Here is a 28,000-nt window from a genome sequence, read left to right on the forward strand (position 1 = left end):
CAACCAAAGCCAACAAACGTCACCTTGGTGTTTAGCATTGGCGTTGTTAACCAAAGCATAGAATTCATCCACCATTTTCTCCCACTCCAACCATCCTCTCCTCCATTTAAACTCCTACTTCCCATCAACCCATCTACCCATCTTATCCACTCTCGATCTCTTCATTTTGTTCCAAATTAAGGAACAATCTGACAAATTTGTTATGGAAACTGTCTTCCCCAATCTATCTATCCCTCCAAAATATAGTATGTGACCCATGATAGGAATGGGCCTAGAGAGGCCCAAATAGCTAGAAAACTTAGATATTATCTTTTGATGTTGTTTAGTTTTATTTTATTTTCTTAAAAATACTACACTATGCCACTTGTATGGTTGGAATTCTTTGTAAACCTTTATATATAATAGTATATGCAATGTGTAAGGAATTATGAATGAATAATATCAATTTTACGTTTATCTCTTAGTTTTGGTAGAATGATAGGAGTACTGATAACCTAAAGTATCTTGTGCCTATCAAATGGTGTTTTCATCAATTTACTCCCTTCCCACCACCACCAACATCTACGCACAACTCTACTACCCTTCCCAAACCTAGCCGCAACAACAAATGTCACCCTAAGAGCCACCCCAAACCCATTCACTACTGGAAAATAGATATTTAACGACGGTTAATAAACTCATTTAATGACGGTTGTCAATCGTCTTTATATCTAACGATGTTAAAAGTCAAGATCAATAACGACGATTCCAAAAAAAACCATCGTAGAAAATTTATACTTTCTAAGACGGTTGTTTCTAAAGAACTATCTTAAAAAGTCTTACAAAGCATAATTTCTAAGATGGTTCTTACATAGAATCGTCTTAGAAAGTATACATTCAATGACAGTTATTAAGAAAGAATTGTCTTAGAATGTGTGCTTTGTAATGCTTTCTAAGACATTTCTTACATAAGAAACGTCTTAAAAAGCCTACAAAACACACATTCTAAGACGGTTGTTACTAAGAACCGTCTTAGATTATGTTCTTTCTAAGATGTTTCTTTCCTAATTAAGAAACATATTGAAAAAATATTTTGCTACATTTTATTTCATCACTCTAGCTTATAATTATATGCCAAAGATTTAATTTCAAATCACCCTCTGTTTGCAATAATAGAAAAATATATAATTTGAAACTTATTCAAACACTTAAGTATTACTTTTATTTATTTGTCATTAAACATTATTAGTAAGTAATTAACAACTTCAAATGCTTTAGGAATTCACAGATCAAAAGAATAATATTTTTTATAAGACTTGAAAGATTTCTAATAACAAATAATATGTTATTTTCAAATGCTATTTTTGCAAAAAGGATTACCTCATACCTTTTTGCATTGCAAGAAGATAATGATGTAGCACCTTTATTCTACTATCAAGCATTTTGATGCCACTGTGTATTCCAGTAAGGTTAGCACCCACTGCAATAAGAAAACATGGAATATTAGATACATGCAATACAAGTAAAAAAACCCACCTTCAAAAGAATAAGCAAGCTAGAGATAAGATACCTATGTAAAAACATCCAAATAGTTATTATTATTTATTATTAATAAATTGTAGACTACAAAGAGTGACTACAATACAATAGGTTCACCTCAGTGCAGTGCTGCAATGGCCGAAAGACCCTTGCAACGAATCAAGCATTTAGACAAGTCAATTCTATCAATCCCCAACTCAAATTCGATAAAGTAAGATGTAAAACTCAATCAATATCAGAGTAATAATTTAGGCACATCACTTTTGGTGTGCATCACTATCATTTACATCATTAGATGTAATGAAGGGTCTACAAGGGGCTAACCGCTGTCTACTGTGCAGGGTTGGTAATGAAAACAACATGTAAAGGAAAAGTGGTGCAACAATTTCCACCCTTTAATTTATCATTAACTACGATTACAAAGTAACGACTATATAGAAACATTTGAGATAATTGATACATTTATCTGATAAAGTACAATGTGGGTAGTGATGCATTTAACTTAACAGCTCAGTCCAAAATCCTAGGTGTTTCATCTGTGGCAAAAAAAAGGTCTCTCGTTCACAAAATTGAATGATTTGAATGAGTCTTTTAGATACCTGAAGCTTGTTCGAGAATGTATCAATCTTCATTTTGATAATATGCATTCCAAGTTGATATTTTATAGTGAAAAATAGCTCTGGGCAAAGGGAAGGATAGCATCTTGATGGTGCAGCTTCTGAAAGAGAAGGACAGCATGAAATTTTATACTGCAAATTAGATCAGAGGAGCGAAAACAAGTGTAATTATTTTGACCCATTGTTTCTACTTCTGCAACATAATTGATGCTTGTATTCTTTTCCTAATAGATGCATTTGTCAATAGCAATTAAAGTTAAATAAAGAATGCTCCAATCGTCACCTTATTCCATTACTCACTACAACCAAAACCAAAATTAGGAACACTAGAGATAATTGAAATTGGAATACAATAAAAGGCCAACAAACCTCTATAGGGCGAGGTGCACCAAAGGTCGCAAATCCAACATTGTCGAGCGAAAATGTAACCTTCCAGGAAGACTGATCCCATGGATTCCCCATTGCCCTGCATAAATCAGTGCTCCAAATTCATCAACTGGACTGACAACAGGCTAAACAAGACCTAAGAAAAAAAAATATAATCTTAAAAGATTATCATTTATTCAAACCAAGGAGAATGATATTAGAAAAAGAAAGAATAAAAAAATGTGTGTAGACAAACGCCATACAAAAACTTTTTTAAGTTGGTATCGCTTAAAAGGTTTTAAGATTATCACATGGGCAATTTGTATATCTCTATTTGTTATGAACATAATAGAAGTAAGTATTGTTATAAAACTTTGAGGGACTAATTGTTTAAATTATACAAGGACTACTAATTTTCAAAGAAAAAAGCACTGAAATTGTCTATTTTAATTTTTTTTTTATTTATGCCGCCAATATAGAACAAAAAACAGTTGTTGAATCTCAATTAATCCCTTAAAGTTTTATGCTAACTCATACATTGCATAACAAGCATAAACAAAAATATATAAAAGGAGACACCAATTTGTCATACTTGACAATGAAAAATGGTTGTTTATAGCATGAAGAGTCCTCATGTCATGATGCATGGGTCTTACTTAGAGCCGCCTAAGTTTTAATGTTCTCACCACCATCACTTTTTCACGACACACATGCAGACCACGTAATATTATGTGTAACAACACTCCCCATAGCCACATAACTAAGGTAGATTTTATTTATACAAACTAATTAATGTACACCAGTGCCTAGAAGGGTCATTATGCATGCAGCCTTACCTTTTTAGCATTACTAGGTACCACCAATCCAGCTCTTTCTCTGCAATCGGTTCTTATTTCTAAATATGGTTAAAGAAAACAAAAAGTAACCTCATAACAAAGCCTATAAACAAAACTTTTGGGTACACTCCTTCACAGAGGAAGGAAAATAACTCTTCTGGTATTTATGCATACCTATCTGAAAATTTACTAGACTAGTAAGATAAAAAAAAAAAAAAAAACTTATGACTAAAAGAACCTATACTAATGCAACACATACTAAAAATGGAAGAGCTCAATAAAAAGTTTGAGATTAAAATAATAGTTCTATTCAAATAACCAGATTTTGTATCTCTGTCAATGCTTCAAACCCTGGGAAGAGGAAGCATACCAACATAACATCAACCATTTATTATTACTTTAATAAACGCTATGAGATTGCTTGATGCAATCAATCAAAGGGTATAGGGAACTACTATAGCTCATAAAAAGTTTTAAAATAATGTGTTAACATACCCTTTTGGATGTTGCTTTTGCTCAATTTCCAAAGTGGCATTTTAGACATATTCAACTCAAATTCCATCATGGTAGCTCTATAAAACTAACACTACTACAAAAAATACTTTCTACATCAGTTAAAATAGGCAGTATATGTCGGTTGTAAACCGTCGTTGTAGGAAACATTGTAGAAAGTTTGCACTTTCTACGACGGTTCAATAGACGATCGTCTTAGAAAAAGGTATCTTTTTAAGACGATTCTTAGTTAAAACCCGTCTTAGAAGAATACACTTTCTAAGATGGTTCTTTAGATAACCGTCTTAGAATCCATTTTTTTTTTTAAAAATAAAAATATATAGAGAATTCTAAGACGGTTTCTTGGAGAACCGTCTAAGAGTATGTTTTTTTTTTAAAAAATATATTTTGAATTATTGTAACTATATAATTACAATAATTCAAAATATTTCTATAAAAAAATATTACTTAATATTATATTGTTACCAACTATATTATTATTATTATTATTATTATTATTATTATTATTGTTGTTATTTAATGTCATATTGACTAGTGGTTAAAATTAGGGTACAAATTTTTACTACGCTTAACGTCCTGTTAAAATTTATTACCTTAAAATTATTTGAGAAATGAATTGAGAAAGATACTTGACGAAGACAGCATCCCCATGGGGAACAGATTCAAAAGCGTTACCACCATGTGTTACACCTACGATAATGAATAAGTAAATATCAAGCTAGGGACAGTAAATCAAAAGTCACGTCTCAAAGAGGAAAATATTTTATTACTAAAATTAAAAAGTTGTGTCTTTTACATTTAAGGTATATTTTTTACACGTGTGCAAAAAATATAAAAATTTAAAAGATAAAAATAATTGGATGTGGTATGAGTATGACAGATTTTTTTTATAATCAAATAATACAACAACATTTCAAAATAGACACTACTAAAATAATAATATTCTACAACGCGCATTCAACATCGGTGGTTCCAAAAACGATGTTATTTTAGAGGCAATGGCATTTTAGTAAATAAGTGATTTATTTTAACAACGTTTTTGCAAGAAATGATGTTATTTGCGCGTTACAACATCATTTTTGGAACACCGTTGTTGAATTGCAAGTAACATGAATTGTGAACAACATCGTTTTTTAACAAAAACGATGTAACTTATTCTATACAACAACGTTTTTAAACAAACCCGTTGTGGTCTTGGGTTTTTTTTGCTTTTTATTTCGATCTAAACTTATTCTTGCTTCTCTCTCTCTCTTTCGGGCAAAGAACTCCTCAAGGAGGCCTTTAGGTCTTCTCCACACGTTTCTCTCTCCTTCGCCCTCGATCCCTTCCTTTTTCCTCAAATTTCACGCCTCCTTCTCCTTGAAGTCCCCGACCTCCACCTTTCGCGCCTTCTCCGACGTCGAGGAGGACGAAGAAGACGATGAAGAAGAAGACCAAGACTAAGACAACATTTCTACCGACGAATACGACGACGTTTCGGGTGAAGCTTCCAACGAGGCTGACGTATTCCCTCAAATTCAACGTCGATGAGCTCGCCTCCGTCTACGACTTCCGCATTGACAAGTTTCAGGTTCGTTCATCGTTTGTTTTTGTTTCTCTTCGTTTTCAAGAAATTCGAAACTTGTGTGTTGAGGTCTTGATTTGTTTTTGTTGAGTTTCAGCGGCAAGCGATACTGGCTTTTTTGAGAGGCTTCTCGGTGGTGGTTTCCGCTCCGACGAGCAGCAGGAAGACGCTGATTGGGGAGGCCACGGCAGAATGTGAGTACTTATTGACGACTGCTTTTCATGCAGTGTTGGTAATGTTTCTTCTAGAAGTGGACTTGTAAATGTTGATGTGATTGTTTTGGACGACGTTGATTACCTTAGTGACATATCTCGTGGTACAGTCTAGGAGGAGATTGTAAGCATTATTTTTTAACTTTGCATGTTACATAGCTTGCTCAACTTCTCCTATTTGTTCATGCATATTAGGACAATTTCTGCAGGTTATTTATTGATAAACTTCATTCACTAATGTAGGCCCCCTGCCCCTGCCTCATGGAATTTATAGTATTTCTGCAGTCTAGGATGTAGCTTTACTATAGATGTAAACGACCTTCTATCTGTTTCTGTGGAAGAAACAACCACTGGTTATAGGAATGAGATTACCATAACCAATGACCAAAAAAGGCTTTCAGCTGAGGAGATTATAAGAATGATTCATGAAGCTGAGAATTATCAGGTTGATGATAGGAAGTTCATGAAGAAGGCTAATACAATGAATGCTTTGGATGACTATGTTTACAAGATGAGGAATGCATTGAATAATAAGAATATCAGTTCAAAGCTTTGTTTACAAGAAAGGGAGAAAATCAAATCTGTAATTTCGAAGGTGACAGATTTGCTAGAGGGTGATAATCAGCCGTATGAAATAGAGGTGTTTGAGGATCATCTGAATGAGCTTGTGAACCTCTTTGATCGTGTCATTGGCAAGTTTGCTTAGATGTTTTTTAAGTTTTTATTTTTTGCAATGCTGAGATCTGTCATTTTGTTTGTATTGAATGCAAACTTTTCTAATTTATGATGTTGTAGTTTAATATATTTGTGCCTGACATGTTTTAAATTGTTATTATTGTTGACTTTGGCTTTTGTTATTGTTATTGAATTCATCTTTGGATCAGTTCACAAGAACAAGCTTTGCTATGCGTTGTTCATCTTTCTCTGAATGGATCTCAGTCAATATTGTTGTGGAAAGAAACATACGTTCAATATTGTTTCTTGTTTGTGCAATTATTTGTGGCTATATATATCAGGTACAAGTTTTTGCTGACATCATAATCATGTTGGAAAGTTATTCAGGAGTCATTAACTTGCAATTTTCTGTGCTTGGCCAATTGTTGTTGCAGTGTCCACCATTTCGGTTAAGCTACCAGGGGCTGGGAGAGCCCTTGAGCTTTGCAGCATTTGGGCCTTTTGCCACTTGTGCTTTTTATTTATTACATGGCAGTTCAAGGTTACCTCAGCTACCTAATTAGAATGTCTTATAATATTTGATTTTTCATGGTTTTGATATGGAATGATTTGGATAGTGTGATGAACCATTTCCCCTTAAGTGGAACGGTTCTTTCAGCATCAATTCTTGTTGGCTTCACAACATCTCTTATCTTGTTTTGCAGTCATTTCCATCAGGTATATTCATTTTTTGAATTTTAATTTCCAATTTTTAGGAAGTTTGATTAGGTGACATGTTTTTATTCACAACACAGGTGGAAGGAGACAGGGAGGTTGGGAAAATGTCACCTTTGGTACCTGCACTTTCTTTAAATTGAACTTTTTTCTAATCCATGTTAATGCTGTGAATCTACCTATGTTACTTATTTTCCATTTCTCTTTCAGGTTAGACTTGGCACTAAAAAAGGTGCAGAGGTAGTGAAAGGGGCAATCTTTATGCTCTATGCTCTTTTGGTTGCTTTTGGTCTAATCAAGGCACTTCCTCTCACTTGTATAGTATGTACTTCTAAACTCAACCAATTTTTTGCATCTCATTCTTTATTTTTTTCCCTTCTTTAAAGGTGTAGCTGTTATTTTGGACCATGTGCTCATGATTTATTCTTTTGGTTATGAATATGATTGTGCTAGTTCCTTTGTGCATTGACCTTGCCGATGGGAAACCTAGTAGTTAGATTTGTCGAAGACAATTACAAGGCAAGTGAATTTTTCTTATAGACTTGTCTGTTGGTGTATTTCTTATAGTTTGCTATTAAACCTAAGTTGTATTCTCACATAACAAAAATAAGATTTTCATGGCTAAGTACTTCTGTGTGAGGCTTCATGCATTGTTTGGAGTTGCACTGGCTTTAGGACTAGTGCTGGCTCGAAAGAGTGTGGATGACCCTGGAAGACCCCCTGGCATTGTTCTTAGTGCTGCCACTTCTTTTTGGCTTCCTGTTCCTCCTAAACGAGTCTTTGACTTCCTCCGTGATGAAAACTCTAGGAATGAGGTATGTGCAACAAAAAGCTAAGTTTAATAACGTTTTAGTGTGAATTATTGTGTGTTCATAGACCCATTATTAATTAATAGACAACCTCATTTGGATTTATTAATTAATAGACAACCGCATACAATAATAATAATATTGTTTAATTCTAAATCATTACTATACAAAATAATGTGTTTTCGCAAGTAAAATCATATAAAAGGAAATGTGATTTTCAAGAAATGTACCAGAAGTACTCATTTGTTCGGAAGGATAATGTAGCACTCTATATAGCATAAACACTTCTTCCCAGCGCTCCTCCGCATATCAGCTGGTATCTTCCATCGTGATATTTTGAAACATGTAAATGTAAACTCAATTATGTCAATAATTATTTTATTACGAAAACTTTTTTCCAACAAATGAAAAAAATAAATAACATTAGTAAACATAAATGTGTGTGTGAGAGATAATATGCAACATTGAAATATAATTGGGAAGAGAGATGCAAGCCTTTAGAAAAATTAAATATGGAATACCATCGTAGTATTCAAGTAAGGTACTGTCAAAATCCTACCTAAATTGAAAATCAAATAAAAATTTATAACTAATTAAAATCAAATAAACTTGGATCTCTTATAAGTTTGATATCATAAAAACTATTTCAATTAAATAATCTTTATTTGATTTTTTAAAGCCAACCTATCCAAATCAACTAATATTACATATGCAGTATGAATCTCTTTTATAAGATTTTAATGCATTTTAGATACGTGTTTAATGATTGTCCTTTTTTTTGTTCCCTGCAGGTACTTTGGTTTTACCCATTATACGTGTTTAGCATAGTTCTTAGCACAATTTGGCAATTAGCATATTTTGCTTTACACTACTATAATAGAAGCCAATTGCGCAATCTTATTTCAAAGTTTCCTATTACTACTTCATTCTTAATTACATAAATGTACAGGTCTTTATTCTTGTGTAAAAGAACATAAATGAACACGTCTCCATTTTTTTGTTCCTTTACTAATTTTTTCTTAATTACATAATTATTAATTTATTTTTAATTTGTTTCTATTAACACAACCTTTTTTTGGTTGGACAAAATTTTGAAAATTAATAAGATAATAATCTTTTTTATATTATTAATTAACCACGTCTGTAGAAGGTTATTAATATTGAAAATATAAAAAATGATCATTAATTAATCAATTTTTAATTGTAGGTTATTAAATATTCAACATCGTTTCTTAACTGAATACCGATGTCGAAAAGTGCTATTTTACATCGTTTCTTATGATAACACTGATGTAGAAGGTTTACCTTCTACATCGTTTCTTAACTAAACACCGATGTCGAAAAGCGTTATTTTACATCGTTTCTTATGATAACACTGATGTAGAACGTTTAACTTCTACATCGTTTCTTAACTGACCAACGATGTGAAAAAACGCTATTTTACATCGTTTTCTATTATAGCACCGATGTAGAAGGTAGACCTTCTACATCTGTTGGTACGTTAGGCCTGATGTAGAAAATGTTGACTTTCTACAACAGTGGTTGGAGGACCGATGTTGAAACTTTTAACTTTCAACAACATTCTATTCAACATTGGTTGACCACCGATGTTAAATGTCGATTTCCACTGATGTTGAAACTTCCTTTTCCAGTAGTGAGAGTGAGCCAAAATAATATTGGTACTTAGTATAATATTGGTATCTAATATTCACCAACTTTCCACAATTAATATTCATTAAAGAATATGACACTCATCTTTAATAGGCCTGAGTTATTTTTTCTCAATTATTTTAATTTGTTCCTAGCTTCCAGAGAATTCAAACCTAAAAACTTAAAAAAATCAAATTTAATGCCACTTAAACTAATAAATTTATCGATATACAATCAAATTTTAAAATGACGTCATAATTTTGTCACTATTCTTTATGTTAAGGAAAATTGTAGACAAAATGTACCTTACATGGGTCACAGCTGTAGTATATTGTGGTTGGGGTAACTTCAAACTCTTTGATTTAATGGCCCCATTTGTTGCCCATTTTTTAATGAACAATAATATTTAGATACTCAATTATTTAAAATTCTTTGAAAAAATTATACTAAATATTATTTAAAGAATTTTAAATAAAATTTAGATAAAATTATTTAATGAACAATAATATTTAGATAAAATTATACTTGTTGATTTCTATCGTATTTTGAATTTTTTTTCCAGTCAGCAGCATTTGTACAATAGTTTTCTTTAGTCACCCTCTCATCATCAAATTTATACCTAATATTCAATCAAAGCATGCAGTGAAGTGCTCAGTAAAGTAGTAAGAAATGCAATACAAAATAACAAAAATAATGTGAAAGGACTCTCAAAAAGTTGCATGTTATATCCAAGTTCATTGATAAACATTATTAGCAATGTAGATTATCAATCTAATGACAAGTGTCAAAAAAACAGATTCAGCATTTCAATTGTTTACCACTACAACTGCCTCATTTAAAATACAAGACACAACATACTCTCATGCAACTAATAATGGGATCGTTTACAAACTACCAATTGTGAATATGATTTTTCAGTTGAAGTTTAGTTCAAAGTTACCATTTAGGAAATATGTTCCTTATCTATGTCATTTTTATCACAAATATTTTATAATTTTATCTGTAGTAAAAAACTTTTATTGACTTTCATTTATTGAGGTTTTAACTTTCATCTATAGATCACCCTTAAAAAATCAGACCTAAAAGCAGAGTAAACATACCACTGCTCAGATAGAGTCGACCTGATAAAAGCATAATAATGTCCACTATGCACACCACCATTGTGAACCAAAACGCTGTGGAAAAAATTTAAATTTGTCAAATAATGAACATTGCAGACAAAAATATGCATTCACATAAAAAGAAATAATTGCACACTAATAGACATCATCAACACTGAGAAAGAAAAATTATAATTTCAATGAATTTTATTGATTAATACTTTTAAAGGGTAACTTTAACATTAACAGTCCAAGTTTATGTTGGATCGAGTCGTCTCAGAATAATTAAGAAGGGGAGTTGAATTAATTATTACTAAATTGTTAAGACAATGAGGAGTAGAAGAGAAACTTAACAGAAAGTAAAAGCGAAAATTAAATGCACGGCGGAAAGTAAAAGAGTAGGGAAGAAGGAAACAAACACACAAGAGTTTTTATACTAGTTCGGCAACAACCCGTGCCTACATCCAGTCCCCAAGCAACCTGCGGTCCTTGAGATTTCTTTCAACCTTGTAAAAATCCTTTTACAAGCAAAGATCCACAAGGGATGTACCCTCCCTTGTTCTCTTTGAAACCCTAGTGGATGTACCCTCCACTAGAACTGATCCACAAGAGATGTACCCTCTCTTGTTCTCAGTCAAACCCAAGTAGATATACCCTCTACTTGTACCACAAAGGATGTACCCTCCAATGTGTTAAGACAAAGATCTCAGGCGGTTAAATCTTTGATACTTTGTGAATGGGGATACAAAAGAATTCTCAGGCGGTTAGTCCTTTGAACAATTTTGTATTAGGGAAAGGGAAGAATCAAAAGAATTCTCAGACTGTGTCATTTTGAATTCTTTGACAAGGGAGAAGAGAGACACAAAAAGAATTCAGGCGGTTAGTCCTTGGCGAATTCTTTTTGGCAAAGGGAGAAGAGAATGAAAAGATGAATAGCACAAATTTTCAAGGTTTGGAAAACCAGAAAACTTCAGAAAGCTTTTGGTACAAAGAAGAAGAAGAAGTTCAAAGAGATTCAAGGCTTGTAAAGGATTGTAAGAGATTGATTGGAAAAGTATTCAAGATTGAAAGAATTAATTGAAATTGCAAAACAAAGCCTTGCTTTTATAGACTCTTCATGTCTGGTCAAGAAGACCATTTAGAAGAGTTATAACTCTTAAAAAAAACTTAAAACCAGTTTGAAAAAGTCAAAAACCTTTTGAAGAGTTACATCTTTTGATTTATTCAGAAACAATCACTGGTAATCGATTACCAAATAACTGTAATCAATTACACAAAGCTTTTATGTGAAAGGATGTAACTCTTCACATTTGAATTTGAATTTCAACGTTCAAAGGCACTGGTAATCGATTACCAAAACATTGTAATCGATTACAACTTTTTGAAATTAATTGGAATGTTGTAAATTCAATTTGAAAACTTTTTCAAAACAATTTTGCTACTGGTAATCAATTACAACAATCTGGTAATCGATTACCAGAGAGTAAAAACTCTTTGGTAAACATGTTTTGAGAAAAATCATGTGCTACTTAATTTTTGAGAAAAACTTTTCATACTTATCTTGATTAAGCCTTCTCTTGATTCTTGAATCTTGAGTCTTGAATCTTGATCTTGATTCTTGAGATCTTGAACCTTGAATCTTGATTCTTGACTCTAAACTTTCTTCTTGAGTCTTGAATTCTTCTTGATTCTTATCTTGAACTCTTGAATTGTTCTTGATTCACTTGAGTTGTTCTTTGATTGATCTTTGAGCTTTTTGTCATCACCTTTGTCATCATCTTTTGTTATCATCAAAACACCTTTGAATCACCTTTGATTCACCATGAAGCTTTGCTTCTACAGTTTACTATACCAAGATTATTCAAAAATACAATCCCCACTTGATTTGGAAAATGCAGAAGGCCAATGAGATGTGTCGTAACCTACCCTTCGGCAGAAGGGCGACACGTGACTCGCGGGTGCATGTTCCAAGAAAGGAATACGCGCGGAGTCGCCACCAACGTTTATTTGAGAAAAACGTCGAAAAAATCGGAAAAGACGTGATCTACGAACTCTAAGTGAAAGGTTCGGGAGTTGTATTTACGCACGGGGAAGGTATTAGCACCCCACACGTCCGTCACAAGGGACGACAGCCTTTAATCAAATGTGCAAATATGACTTCAATTTATGTTATTTTCCCCTTTTTATGTTCTTATGTCTTTTTATGCCTTTTTACATTTTTATCTTTTTATGGTCGACAAGGGTGTTTCCCTTTACTCCTACGAATTCCTCAATTGCGATGAGAAAATCAGACCTACGTAGTTCTTTTGTGAACAAAGCGTTTTGGTTAAGTTATTTTTTATCCTTTTTTTGCAAGATATGTTTTTATTGAATGAAAGGTCATTTAAGGCGTTGGACCATTAGACAATCTTTCGATTCTTTTGAAAAGTGAGAAAACATTAAGGCATTGGACCATTAATGATTTCTTTATTTTTGAAAGAGGTAACAAAGTTACATATTGATTTTAGGCTTTTTAGAAATCTACACTTAACCAATAAAAGCGGAAAAAACCATTTCAAGGCGTTGGACCTTTGAAAATGGCCTTTTTAGGCAATGACAAAAGTTTGGTTTATGAATTGATTTTAGCCTTAGTTTCACTTTGGTTATTAGTCGATTCGATTTAAGAAAGAGAAATCCCAAAGAAAAACGTCCGATTGATTTTTTTGATTTACTTTACTAAAAGATATTTTTTATTATTATATTATTATTTTACCTCTTTTTGGTTTCCAACGTGGTTACGGCATGACCGAACGATCGGATTTCATTTTAACGGAAATTAACGGATGTTACAATTCAAATGATCAGTAGAAATTTATTTTATTTTTGATTAGGCGAGAAAATGACTTAAGTAAATGACTCAAGCACGTCAAAAGGGGGTACGGAAAGTAAATGAAATGAAAATAAAAGCACGTGAAACAAATGAAAACCACTAAGGGTACATAGAATGAATTGAAAAGTTCGATTTCGGGAATTTACCGGTTGAAGACTGAAGAAAGACGAAGAATGTCGAAGAACGGTTGAAAATTTTCATGAAATCACCCACGAAAACGTTACGGAAGCGCCTCGGCTTGGATTTTCTTCACGGAAACAATTTTTCTCACTAATTTTAAGTGAATCTCAGATAACAGGAGGGTTGAACATTTTTCTCCTTCATTCCTCCCCCTATTTATAGGAAAATAGGGGAGGAGCAACTGCCTTCTGGAGGAACATCCTGGAAGGCCCAACTGGGCCTAGTTGCTATTTGAACCCCCATTTTTACTAAATACACCCGTGCCTTTTTTGGTGATTCTTTTTCTGTAAAGTTACGGAAACTTACGAATTTTGTAACGATACTTGTTTTCTTTTCGTAATGTTGCGAAACCTTACGGATTACGTAATCACCCCTTTTTTGCCTTCCGGAACGTTACGGAACTTTACGGATTGCGCACTAACACTTCCTTTTAATTTCCGACATGTCACAGAACTTCACGGATTGTGCTACAATGCTTTTCTTTTGGCTTCCGGCATGTCTCGGAACTTCACAAATTGCCTAACGATGGGTGCCAAATACCTCGAAGTGGTCAAACGAGGGTCACATCCCAACAACGGATGGTCTCCGGACGAAATTAGAGTATGACAGTTGCCCCTCTTAACTTTTCTTTTATTGGAGATAAAAGGGAAGTAAAGATAAGACACTAATTTCGTTCGAGCGAAACACCATTCGGCCAGTGAACCTCCCTGCCAGCAGAACCTGCAAAAATTTGAAAACGATCAGTACCGACACATCATCCTGATACTGTCGAATTTGTTCCTCTTGGTTGATACAAGACGCAGAATGACCATAATTTGTCTCTGCGTTTTGTTGGACACGATCGAGCCTGGGCGGCGAGACACAGAATGACCATAAATTGTCTCTGCGTGCCACCGGACACGATCGCCTCTGGATGGCGAAAAGGTGCACGGAATGACCATAATTTGTCCCCGAATGACAAAGGACACAAAATCTGTCTCTGCGCGTTTATCACTCGACTTGCGAAATCTGAATGACAAAGGGCGCAGAATCTGTCTCTGCGCGTTTACCACCCAACTTGCTCTTCCTGAATGATAAAGGGCGCAGAATTCGTCTATGCGCGTTTATCACCCAATTTGCGAAATTTGAATGGCAAAGGGCGCAGAATCTGTCTCTGCACGTTTACCACCCAACTTGTTGTTCCTGAATGATAAAGGGCACAGAATTCTTCTATGCGCATTTATCACCCAATTTGCGAAATCTGAATGGCAAAGGGCGCAGAATTCGTCTATGTGCGTTTACCACTCGACTCGCTACTCCTGAATGATAAAGGGCACAGAATTTGTCTCTGCGCGTTTACCACTTAACTTGTTGTTCCTGAATGATAAAGGGCGCAGAATTCGTCTATGCGCATTTATCACCCAATTTGCGAAATCTGAATGGCAAAGGGCGCATAATTCGTCTATGCGCGTCTACCACTCGACTTGCTGCTCCTGAATGATAAAGGGCACAGAATCTGTCTCTACGCGTTTACCACCCAACTTGTTGTTCCTGAATGATAAAGGGCGCAGAATTCGTCTATGCGCGTTTATCACCCAATTTGCGAAATCTGAATGGCAAAGGGCGCATAATTCGTCTATGCGCGTCTACCACTCGACTCGCTGCTCCTGAATGATAAAGGGCGCAGAATCTGTCTCTGCGTGTTTACCACCCATCGAGCGTGCGGATAACCGCATGTCATCAGGCCCGCCACCTCTGGATGACAAATGGAGCAGAAGACGAAGTTAGTCTCTACGTGCTATCATGCTTTGAGTCTTACAGATAACAAAAGTATTTTTTAAAAGTGCGGGACCAAATGGTTCCCGCATGTCATCGGGCCCACCTCCTCTGGATGACAAAAGGCGCAGAAGACGACGTTAGTCTCTGTGTGCTATCATGCTTTGAGTCTTATAGATAGCAAAAAGGTGTGGGACCAAATGGTTCTGGCATGTCATTGGGCCCACCGCCTCTGGATGACAAAAGGCGCAGAAGACGACATTAGTCTCAGCGTGCTATCATGCTTTGAGTCTTATAGATAGCAAAAGTAAGTGCGGGACCAAATGGTTCCCGCACGTCATCGGGCCCGCCGCCTCTGGATAACAAAAGGCGCAAAAGACAACTTTAGTCTCTGCGTGCTATCATGCTTTGAGTCTTATAGATAGCAAAAGGTTTATACGGATAACCGCTTAGGTGTTTTCGCTTGTCACATGACTCCAAGGTTAGTATGGCAGAGATTGTGGGGCGGCCGACAAAAACGAGGCTCTTGCTCCTATGTATCCTCAATGAGGAACTCATACCTACGTAGTTCTGGATAACTTGTGAGACTAAAAATAGTCTCGGTGTTTTCTTCACTAAAATGCGAACATGCTTTAGTAAAGAGACAAAACTTCCAACTGATCAGAGCAACATATTTTTTGGATGAAAAACAATGTGTCTACCGGGGAAGGAGAGTATACTGATCAAAATCTTCTCATAACCATAAATGAGATTTTGGATGTCAGCATTTCATTTCTAAATGACCATTTAGAGGAAACACTGGGTTCAACAAAAATAGAAGAAAATCACTCAAAGTGTATTAATCTCACACAGGTAAGTGTTTCATCCTAATTCCGAACCATAGATATGTCATGACTTGATCTTGCAAATCATTTCCTATCAAATCAAAGATTACATGCGTGATCATGGATCAGTAGGACTTTTTCTTGGGAATGGTGTTTTTTTGTGGGAATTTTGGCTTTGAATGTTTTTGGCCTTTTCCTTTTCTGTTTTGGTTTAGTGTGAGGCGAACAAGTCACCGACGCACAGGATTTTTGGTTGGCAATCAAAGGGAGAGGACCACTTCAGGTCGTGGTTTCCTTTCTTTTTATGCTTACTTGATGATAACTCTGTATTTGTTAAGATGTCGTATGGTCTAAAGACCTTTCTGTATATTTCTTCTGTTTTCTTCTGATCTTTGATCGGGAATTTTCTTTCCTTTTTTTGTTTTCTCCCACTCTTCAATTAGGAATTTTCTCTTTTGATTTTCTCTCGCTCTTTTGATTGGGAATTTCCTTTCTTTTTTTGTTTTCTCCTGAGGGCAAGGATTGACATTCTCACCCTGGGTCAAGGTTTATGGTAAATTGGGATTTTGGCTCAAGGCTTGTAGCACGGCTGGACATGATATATGTCAGGGTTTGGTTTGGTTCAAGGATAAAAGGGATGCCCCATATTATTTCCATGACACAAATGCAAAAAATGATGATTTGGAAATTTTATGCAAAACTAGTCATGCATGCACCTATGCGGACACTCAAGTGTCAAACTTTTATGGTCATGTGATGCTAGGGCTCATGATTCATTTGCTCTATTTAAGTCAACCTAGTGTTTCCAAAATATGTTCTTTTATCAATTTGTGCATTCATCTGTGTCTATTTTTGGGTGTTCAGGAAAATTTTCACAGCATTCACCCTTCAGGTGTATACACATTTTTCAAAAGCTGGTTATGATCAGTGAATTTTTTTTCAAAGAAAAGCTGGAAGTCATCTCTTTTCAAAAGCATGTTGGTTTTTCAGCTAGACAACTTATTTTTCTTTTTTCTCTTTTCCTTTTTATCATGTGTTTATTTCTTTTCCTTGTTTGTTTTTGTTTTTTTCTTTTCATGAGGTATTTTGTTACCTAAACATGTGTATATTTTTGTGAGGTATTTTTGCTATATACATGCATATCCAAGGTATCTTGCTACCTAAACATACATATATAAGTTTTGTGGAGTATTTTTTTGTTACATACATGCATATCCAAGGTATCTTTCTACCTAAGCATATATATATATATATATATATATTGTGAGGTATGACTACATTCCTTGTTTGCGCTTGTTTTATTTAAATTCCTAGGATCATGAGCAACTAGGCGTGTCCTACTACAAAAAGTGATCAAATAACAAGCATAGATTCAAAAGGTACTAGGTTGCCTCCTAGTAGCGCTTCTTTAACGTCTTGAGCTGGACGCATGGCGACTTGTCGGTCACGGACCTAGTACTTTGCTTACCTTTGGCCTTGGACTTGGTCACCTATTTGTCGGCTATGTGTCGTAGGCAATACTCTAACCTTTTTGTGGATGAGCTGAGGGGCTCTGGAGGTGGCGGCGGTGCATTTGTTGCCTGTTGCTGGCCATCCCCAGGCTGTTGTGGTGTCTCGTCCTCTGCCTGCCTGGGGGCACAATACTTCTTGATGAAAGCCCGGTTAATAGGGGACTTAATGACCTTGTTGGGGGTGACGGGCACTCCGTAGAACTGACAGAGGCCCGTAATCAGAGCTGGAAACCCCAGGACCCTGTGGGACTTCTTTGGTTCCACTTGGTGTCCTGCGGGCGCGATCCCTGCAAACAATAGATGACATCAGAAATCAGTTTGAACCATATGCATACTTACCTATGTCGCGATGGCATGACCTTACCGGGGAGTACGGGCACCCTGTAGGACTGATAGAGGCCCGTAACCAAAACTGGAAACCCCAGGGCCCTGTTGGACTTCTCCAAGTCCACTAGGTGCCTTATGGGCGCGACCCCAACTGATACTTCCGCAGGGGGAGATCGGCATTACGGTCGCTGGGCAGAATGTTGCTAAGTAACAATGTCATACATATCTGTGTAAGAGTGGTCATGTTGGTGCGCACGATCCGCACTTGTCTCTTTGCAGCGGCATGGGTGAAATCTTGCCCCAGTATGCATAGTAGTTGCGTGATAGCCTCCCTCTCTAGTTGTATTTGCACAGTTGGCGCTCTTAGGCTGCCTTGCAGCGGCGCTTTCCATTTGTCCAGAGCTAGGCAAGGGACGACGACCCATCGGTCGTGACCCTAGCCTCTACTTGCATCCGTCCCTAAGTACCTGAAAGTAGGAAACAACATCGCGTGGTAAACCGTGGCCACGTTACCGTTTTACCTTGATGGGTTTCGGCCTCCAACTTCATCCTGGCATTTGACCACGGCCAGTTGATTCTGCCCCGGTTATAACAAAATATGCATGTGTATGCGTATGCATGAATGTTTTCAAACGCAACAAATTTTTAGTGAAAGCTGGTTTAGGTTCAGTTTTAATTAAGCGCTTTGGGGCATCCCGTGGACTGAGCGAAAAAGGCTCAGGTTACCATAAACTGCACATGGTTTTAAAGCACGAAGTGAGGACTGAAACCTCAAACTCATGTTCTCTTCTTTTAAAAGACTGTGATGAGAAATATACAGTAGACGGGAATCCCTGGTGGAAACCAAGAAGAATACACAAAAAATAAAAGAACATGCAGTGATATCCTCAATTGCCCCAGATTCTAAGCATAATATCGCTTGACAACATCGGAGTTCACAGGTAAAGGCAGCTCCTCGCCATCCATGTTGGTAAGCACCAGGGCCCCTCCGGAAAAAGCCATTTTCACAACGAAAGGTCCTTCGTAGTTCGGGGCCCACTTCCCTCGATTATCTTTAACAACGTGGGACATTTTTTCAGCACAAGGTTCCTATCATGGAACTTACGCAAGCGCACCTTCTTGTCGAATGCATTCTTCATTCTTTGTTGATACAGGCGCCCATGGCTCATGGCTATCAAGCGCTTACATTCGATAAGGTTGAGTTGGTCGTAGCGTGTTTGAGCCCACTCCGATTCTTCTAAACCTGATTCTGCTAGTATCCTCTGAGAAGGGATCTCTACTTCAAATGGGAGTACCGCTTCCGTTCCATAAATCAAGGAATACGGTGTTGCCCCAGTAGAAGTTCGTACCGAAGTTCGGTATCCATGCAAGGCAAAAGGCAGCATCACATGCCAATCTTTGTATGATAATGTCATCTTCTGAATAATTTTCTTAATATTCTTGTTGGCTGCTTCCACGGCTCCGTTCATCTTTGGTCGGTAGGGTGTGGAATTGTGATGCTAGATTTTGAAATCCGCGCACATTTCCTGCATCATCTTGTTATTCAGATTGGTACCATTGTCGGTAATGATCTTCCTAGGGAGTCCATACCGACAAATCTGCTCCCTCTTGATGAATCTGACAACTACACTCCTCGTGACATTGGTGTAGGAAGCCGCTTCGACCCATTTGGTGAAATAATCTATTGCCACGAGAATGAAGCGATGACCGTTCGAAGCCTTGTGTTCGATGGCCCCTATGATGTATATCCCCCACATGGAAAAAGGCCAAGGGGCGGACATGATATTCAGAGGATGTGGCGGAGCATTGACATTGTCCGCGAACGCTTGACATTTATGGCATTTCCTTACATGGATGCAGCAATCACTTTCCATGGTGAGACAGTAATAACCTGCTCTCAGGATCTTTCTGGCCATAGCATGGCCATTGGCGTGTGTTCCAAATGAGCCCGCGTGGACTTCCTCGATCATGTGGTTCACCTCTTTGGCATCCACGGATCGCAGGAGAGTCAAGTCATGGTTTCTTTTATATAGTATGCTCCCACTCATGAAGAAACCGGCCGCTAATCTCCTCAACGTCCTCTTATCATTGTCGGAAGCCTCCAGTGGGTACTCTTTGCTTTCAACATATCGCTTGATATCGGAATACCAAGGCTTACCGTCCCGTTCCTCTTCCACCTGACAACAATGTGCGGGTTTGCCACGACACCAAAACTCAATGTATGGTAGATCCCCGTGCGGTGTTAGCTAGAACATGGACGCCAAAGTAGCAAGCGCATCCGCCATTTGATTTTCCTCCCGGGGAACGTGATGGAAGGAGATCTCATCAAAGGAATCAGCCAACTCCTTGATATAGGCTTTGTAGGGTATCAGCTTGGGGTCTCTATTTTCCCATTCCCCTCTCAGCTGGTGAATCACCAGTGCTGAGTCCCCGTACACTTTGAGCAGTTTGACATTAGAGTCAATTGCCGCCTGGACGGCCAGGGCACACGCTTCATACTCAGCCATATTATTGGTGCAGTCAAACCCCAGCCTGGCTGTGAAAGGTATACATTGATTGTCTGGAGAGACCAATACTGCTCCAATGCCATGGCCTAAAACGTTTGACGCTACATCAAACCATACAGTCCATTTGTCCTGGTCCTCATCTAGTTTTTCCTCAAACAAGGCCATGATGTCCTCATCCGGGAATTCGGGATGCATGGGCTGATAGTTGTTAAGAGGCTGCTGAGCCAAATAATCCGCTAATGCGCTCTCTTTTATCGCCTTTTGGGTGACGTAAACTATATCAAACTTGGATAACAAGACCTGCCATCGGGTGATCCGTCCTGTGAGAGCTGGCTTTTCAAAGATGTACTTAACCGGGTCCATTTTGGATATCAACCAGGTGGTATGGCTCAGCATGTATTGTCTTAGACGATGGGATGCCCAGACTAAAGCACAACACGTTCTTTCGAGCAGGGAGTAATTCATTTCACAGGCCGTGAACTTTTTACTCAAGTAGTAGACAGCGTGCTCTTTCTTCACGGACTCGTCATGTTGCCCCAGCATACATCCCATCGACTCGTCCAAAATCGTCATATACAAAATGAGAGGCCTTCCGGGTACCGGTGGCATAAGCACAGGAGGGTTCATGAGACACTATTTGATCCTTCCAAATGACTCTTGACAATCCTCGTTCCAGCGGATGGTTTGGTTTTTGCGTAAGAGTTTGAACAATGGCTCACAAATAGCGGTGAGCTGTGATATAAACCTGGCAATATAATTCAAACGTCCTAGGAAACCTCGGACTTGCCTCTCGGTATGGGGTTCCGGCATCTCAAGGATGGCTTTCACCTTTTCAGGGTCCACCTCTATCCCTTTCTGGCTTACGATGAAACCTAGCAACTTCCCTGATTTGACCCCAAAAGTGCACTTAGCGGGGTTCAACCTCAATTGATACTTCCTGAGCCTTTCGAACAACTTCCGCAGGTTGACAAGGTGTCCCTCCTCGGTCTTAGATTTGGCAATTATGTCTTCCACGTAGACCTCGATCTCTTGGTGCATCATATCGTGGAACAAAGCCACCATAGCCCATTGATAAGTTGCCCCAACATTCTTGAGTCCAAAGGACATCACCTTGTAGCAGAACGTCCCCCATAGGGTGACAAAGGTAGTCTTTTCCATATCTTCTGACGCCATTTTTATCTGATTGTAACCGGAGAATCTGTCCATAAAGGAAAACAAAGCGAAATTGGTCGTATTATCCACGAGGATATCGATGTGCGGCAAAGGAAAATTGTCTTTGGGACTGGCTCGATTCAAATCCCGATAATCCACACACATTCGCACCTTCCCATCCTTCTTAGGGACTGGTACAATGTTGGCAACCCATTCTGGGTACCGAGCGACAGCCAAAAAACCAACATCAAATTGTTTCTTCACCTCTTCTTTTATTTTCAAGGATGTCTCGGGTTTCATCCTCCTCAGTTTTTGTTTTACCGGGGAACACTCGGGATTTAGGGGTAATCGGTGTTGTACAATATCAGAACTCAAACCGGGCATATCTTGGTACGACCAAGCAAAGATGTCTTGGTAGTCTCTTAGCAGGGCTGTTAATTCTTTACGAATGGATGTGGTCATACCCGTGCCTATCTTTACTTCCTTTTTCCCACTGTCGATTCCTAAGTTCACTAGTTCTATCTCTTCTTAATGAGGCCCCATTTCTTAGTCCTCATGGGCGACTATCCTTTCCAACTCTGGTGGAAGTCCCACATCCTCGTCCTCTTTATCCTCCGTTTGATTTGTTTCTTGCTCGAAATCAATGGTCGGGTCCCAGGTATTAGTACCTTCGAGGGACTCGTCGTCGGATGTGGCGTTAAAAGTAAAGAAATAAACATGCAAATGGATGAGAATGGGTAGAGACGTAGGAACAGATGAAGAAAGATCTTTTATTTTATAATTCTAGGAACAAAAGACATAAAGCCTTAACAAAAGAAAACTCTAAAGCCTAGGCCCAACTGTAGAGTTTAAAAGCCACAAAGGGTTACATTATGCTTGTTGCGTAAATGTCCGGGCGTTCCTCCACTCGCCAATTTCCTAGTCGGAAACCAGGAGGGCATGGTCGTACCAACTCCGACCAACTTGGCGAATCATCTTCACATATTGCAACGACTTGGCCTTCGTGTCCTAGACCCGTGCTTATAAAGCTCCCACTGATGTGGCAGGGCGGGCCTCCTTTGACTTCTTGTCCCAATCGCGAGCCTTGACCTCCGCTCTTCCTTCTTGTAATGCCTTTCTTTATGTTCGCTTGTGTGGGTTTATAGCCTAACCCAAACTTCCCACGGTTTCCTTTAGCGCTTATCAGGCTGGTTATGCCACCGTTGTCCTTGCCTAAACCCATTTCGGGCTCGTAACCATTCCCCAACATCACTCGGGCCATCATTACTGTCGCATCAGACAGGCAAGGTTGCCCAGAGAAGGAATCTACAGAGGCAATGCTAACCACCTCAAAAGACTGGAAGGCCGTTTCTAATGACTCCTCCGCGGCTTCCACATATGGCATAGAGGACGGGAAACTCACCAAGATGTCTTCCTCGCCCGATACAATAACCAAATGCCCTTTCACTACGAACTTCAATTTTTGGTGGAGTGTAGAGGGAACGACTCCCACCGAATGGATCCATGGATGCCCCAACAGGCAACTGTAAGCGGGGTTAATGTCCATTATTTGAAAGGTAACCTGACAGGTATGGGGGCCTATCTGTATAGGGAGGTCGATCTCTCCCCTAACCTCTCAGCGGGTGCCATCGAAGGCACGGACTACCATGGAACTTGGCTTTAGATGGGAAGCATTAAACGGTAATTTCTCCAAAGTGCTTTTGGGAATTACGTTTAAACTGGAATCGTTATCAATAAGCACCTTGGCTACGACGTGGTCCATGCACTTGACTGATACATGTAAAGCGTTGTTATGCCCTCTCCCCTCGGCAGGGATTTCTTCTTCGGCGAAGGCGAGATAATTGTTGGCGGTGATATTATTGACGAGTCCTCCAAAGCCCTCTACAGAGATATCTTGAGCCATATGAGCTTCATTCAAGACCTTTACTAGTAAAGCCCGATGAGGCTCAGAGCTCATGAGTAATTCCAAAAAGAGAGACCCTGGCCGGGGTTTTGTTGAGCTGTTCAATGACCTTGAACTCGCTCTGCTGAATAATGCGGAGAAACTCGCTTGCTTCCTCTAGCGACACTTCCTTCTTGCTGCAGCCATTCCTTTTCTCCGGAAGACCCTTTACCGGAATATCCTCGTTCGGAGTGAGGGTCGTCTTGTCATTTTGTTCCTCCACCATCTTGGCCTTTCCCTTACTGTTTGCAGGTTGTGTTGGCAGGACGGAAGGTGCAAACACGCGACCGCTGCGGGTCACACCGCTCAGCCCCGTGATATTGGTTACCTTGGCCGACAATGAGCTGACGTTGATGGCTTCTTCTTCCCTTTCACTCGGAGGTGTATACCTCCACGGGACTGCGTGGCTGTTTTGGTATGGGAAAGGAACAAGTTTAGTTGTCGGGGGGTATTGGGGCTTTTGTGGAGCTGTGTCCTTGGTGAAATATATCACCAAAGGTTTAGGCCTTCCAAAACTTCTCTCATCCGCGGACTGCATACATATATGCTGCTCTTCCCTCCCCTTATCATCGACTTCCAGTCGGCCTTGATCTATCATTCGCTGCAACAATTCCTCTATTGCCAAACATGTTTCCATGTTATGTAGCTCGCCGGGATGCAACAAACAAGAATCCTCTTTATGCCCACCGTGGGGAATCACACCTCCCTTTTGTAGGGCCTCAAAGATAAACCTCCTAGGGGTTGTCACGTCCTTTAAAGGTTTAGACCTGCGCAGCCTATCTGACTCAATGGCATTAACCGCTCCCCCTCCATGATTGGCGAGCGGGTTGGTTTTCACGTTGGGCCGATCCTCTTGAAATGTCAGCCATCCAGCATTTATCAAATGTTGGACCTTGTATTTAAGGGCCAAGCATTTTTCGATGGAATGCCCCGGGGTATTCCCATGGTACGTGCAAGTTGCGTTAGGATCATACCACTTTGGGAAAGGGGGTTGGTAGATCTTCCCGGGAGTTATTACGGCCATTTGGTTGGCGATAAGGGACGACAAGAGGTCTTCGTACGTCATTGGGAGTGGGGTGAATTTTGGAATTGGCTTTGGGGAAAAGTAGGCATTGCGTTGGAATTGTCGGCCGGGTGAGTCGTGGTTGGAGCCGGAACTTGGGGGGCCTCCCTCTGGATGGGTGCCTTAGGCTGCACGGGTGCTGAATTGGAGGAGTGCCCAGCACGAGCTGAAAAGCTCGGATGATGTTGCGCATATTGATGTGTTCCATGAGAGGTCTGCGGGGGCTTGACCCATGTGGGCGCCGAAGTGACGGCGTGGGCATCTCCCTCCTTCCTTTTTGCCCCAGTTGCTTTGATTCTTTTAGCATTGGCACTTGTGGAGGAAACGTAATTGAACTTCCCTCTTTTCAACCCTACTTCGATTCTTTCCCCGGCGAATACTAGGTCCGCGAAGCTGGACGACATGTAACCTACCAACTTCTCATAGTAAAACACTAGCAAGGTGTCTACCATCATGGTGATCATCTCCCATTCGACCATGGGAGGGGCAACTTGTGCTGCCAGGTCTCTCCACCGCCGTGCGTATTCTTTAAAGCTCTCACCTTCCTTCTTGAACATATTCTATAGCTGAGTGCGATCGGGAGCCATATTGGAATTATACTAATATTGCCTTAGGAAAGCAGTAATCAGGTCCTTCCAAGTACGGATGCGGGAAGCTTCCAGATTAGTGTACCAAACAACCACGGCTCCGGCCAAGCTATCTTGGAAAAAGTGTATTAATAGCTTCTCATCCCTAGAGTGCACGCCCATCTTGCGACAATACATCTTGAGATGGTTCTTGGGACAAGTCGTCCATTTATACTTGTCGAAGTCCGGCACCTTGAATTTTGGGGGGATAACAACATCCGGTACCAAGCAAAGATTCGTCATGTCTGCGAACGGATAGTCACCGAAGCCTTCAACAGCTCTCAATCTCTCCTCGAGGAGATCGAGTTTCCTTCTTTCCTCGGTCGCCGGGGGTGGTCCTTCTGTGGACAAGATTATTGGTTGTGCTGTGAGGTTAGGCTGAGGCAAAGTGTTGGGTGCCGGCCCCTCGACGGGGATCGAGGGGTAGAACTCGACATCCCTTTGGGCATACTCTTGATGATCTTCGTGGACCTCGTCGGGCTGTCGAGGAGGCTCCCCTTCAAGGATGGGGGAAGAGATATGACCCGCATCGTCTTGCATGACTGGCGGCGTGTAATTAGGCGGCAATCCATAAGGGTAAGCCACCCGGTTGTATCCCAAATGGGGGTTGCTGTTGTGCCCCAGTGTGCTCCTTCCTCGTCCTATAGTATTTGGGGGAGGATGGTGCACGGTAGTTAGGAGAGTTGGGTCTGCTTCGGCAGCCAAACTAACGGCGGCAGCGGTGGCCACGTTTTTCTCCATGAGTTGCCTCATTCCTAACATGGCCTCCATCATGGAAGCCATTTGTTCTTTCAGAGCCAACATGTTGGCTTTTATCTGTTCCTGTGTCTCCTCTTGATCACCCATCGTTCTAGATTTGGATCTGGTGCGATAGGGATGCCTTTGGGTGCGTTTAGTTATGGTGTTTTTCCTAGAAAAACCAAACGTGAGGAGTAGGTAAAAATTATGAATGCATGCTAGGGATATAATGCAGGAGTGATTTGATTCGCACTGACTTTTGGAGTAAAAACATGGGATAAACTCATTTTATTCAAAAATTTTATAACTAGTCAAGATCTGAGTGACAATACAAGTTCCCTAGCGGTTTCTAATTATATGGGCCATTAGATCTATCATATGCTGACAATAGCCGAGAAGTCTGTGGATCTCCTCGGGGGCGGAGTAGGTGTCCGCCATTGCCTTGGCCTTAGCTAGCAATCGGGGAAGCTCTTGACTCCCGTTCAAGGTAAGAGAGAATCGGTCCATCCACATCATTGCCTCTTGATGTAGCGAGTCGATCACCCTTCCTCTAGCCTCCTTTTCCGTGTACACTTGGGCATACTCGTCCGCCACTCTATGTTCATGGGCCGTGGCTAGATTTAGTTCTTCTTGGTACTTGGTGATGATAGCTAACATGTTGGTCTCTGTCTCGCATAACCGCTGAGACAAACTTCTCTTGGACCTCGAGCAAGCCTTCAACTCATCTTTCAAGATCAAACTGTCTACTCGTGATTGGTCCCTTTCCTTTCTTCGGAGTTTAAGCTCGTTGTTGCTTCCCCACAGATCCCCTCGGAATTTGTTCCGGCCGTGTTCTTCCCTACAAGCCCTCTTGGTTTCTCGTTCCAAGGCTTTGGTGGTAGCCACATTTACATCTCTCAATTTGGTATTCTCCTTTCGGATTTTCAGAGTTGCTGATTTGAACCTTTCTTTAACTGTTTGGGCTTGCTCGAGTTCCGCCCTAAGGGCATGTACCTCTTCGTCTTCCTCTGGTGCCTCAACTTCCTCTCTTTTAGCGGTTCTCAAACTTGGAAGCCAATCCAAACCTTGCACGTGGGCTTTTAACCACTAACGATAGCCACCGATGGGCCCATTGTTACTGTCCCTGAGTTCCTTGTCCTTCTTTTGCAACACCTCCCATACCTTGCGGACCTTCTAAAGTGTCTCCACGTTGGTCTTATTGAAGCCTCGTGAAATGACAGGCGCGAGCTCATCCTCTAGTGGTGCCCCTCTCATAGGGTAGCCAAGTTGTCTTATAGCAAGAACAGGATTGTAGCTGATGCAACCCCTCGTCCCCATCAAGGGAACATTTGGAAATCCTCCGCATGAAAAGAACTCTGGTTCTTCCTTCCTTCCATCGAGGGAACCAGTTAACAGATGCTCCTTTTTTGCTTGCTAAGAGTTGGTCCCAATTTGCCCCTCCTTTCTCTGTGCATGAACGGTGGCTTTCTAACGGGCAAGCATGCCTCACCTCTTGGCGAAAAAGGTGTGAAACTAACCATACATAAAGAGCTGGAGTACAACAAACAATCCTTGTATTGCTCTTTTCACATCTTCGGTCGAAGGTGTCATATAGGTCGGCTAGCATAGCGACAACCGGGCTTTCCTTGTGGTTATGATAGGTGAGAAAAGCGTCGATCGCTGCCAGGTCCACCAACCCATCCACATTCGGAAAGAGGACTCCTCCGAAAATCAACAGTGCGAGAATATCTATGAATAGGGCACACTCGCCTTTACCTGCCAAGATTCTTGCTTTTGCCTCCAAATATTTTCTTGGTATTCCAACCACCCCATTTTCGACTTGCTTCCTGTGGTCTAATTCCTGCGCCGAGATTTGGACTATCTTGGAAATTCTAGCTAATGAGGGATAGAACCCTGAGAAGAGGTATGGTTTCCTTCCCCCTAGAAGGCATC

The 28,000-nt window shown here is 39.7% G+C and overlaps 1 protein-coding gene across 1 annotated transcript; it reads left to right on the top strand.

Moving 5' to 3' along the window:
* Nucleotides 1–6,459: 6,459 nt before the first annotated feature.
* On the top strand, nt 6,460–27,004 carry LOC100788238 (2-carboxy-1,4-naphthoquinone phytyltransferase, chloroplastic). Its single transcript, XM_041006200.1, has 8 exons — nt 6,460–6,642; nt 6,736–6,842; nt 6,919–7,018; nt 7,096–7,134; nt 7,226–7,336; nt 7,469–7,535; nt 7,616–7,830; nt 26,873–27,004. The coding sequence occupies exons 1-8, from the start codon at nt 6,532–6,534 to the stop codon at nt 27,002–27,004; spliced, it is 882 nt and encodes a 293-aa protein (XP_040862134.1). The 5' UTR covers nt 6,460–6,531.
* The last annotated feature ends 996 nt before the right edge of the window (nt 27,005–28,000 follow it).

This window comes from Glycine max, chromosome 10, assembly GCF_000004515.6.
Source record: "Glycine max cultivar Williams 82 chromosome 10, Glycine_max_v4.0, whole genome shotgun sequence".
In the NCBI taxonomy this organism is placed as follows: Eukaryota; Viridiplantae; Streptophyta; class Magnoliopsida; order Fabales; family Fabaceae; genus Glycine; species Glycine max.

Coding starts and splice junctions, on each gene's coding strand:
- LOC100788238 (XM_041006200.1), top strand. CDS start 6,532: ATGCGTTGTTCATCTTTCTCTGAATGGATCTCAGTCAATATTGTTGTG. Junction 6,643..6,735: donor TTTGTGGCTATATATATCAG/GTACAAGTTTTT, acceptor TTGTTGTTGCAG/TGTCCACCATTTCGGTTAAG. Junction 6,843..6,918: donor TTATTACATGGCAGTTCAAG/GTTACCTCAGCT, acceptor TGATTTGGATAG/TGTGATGAACCATTTCCCCT.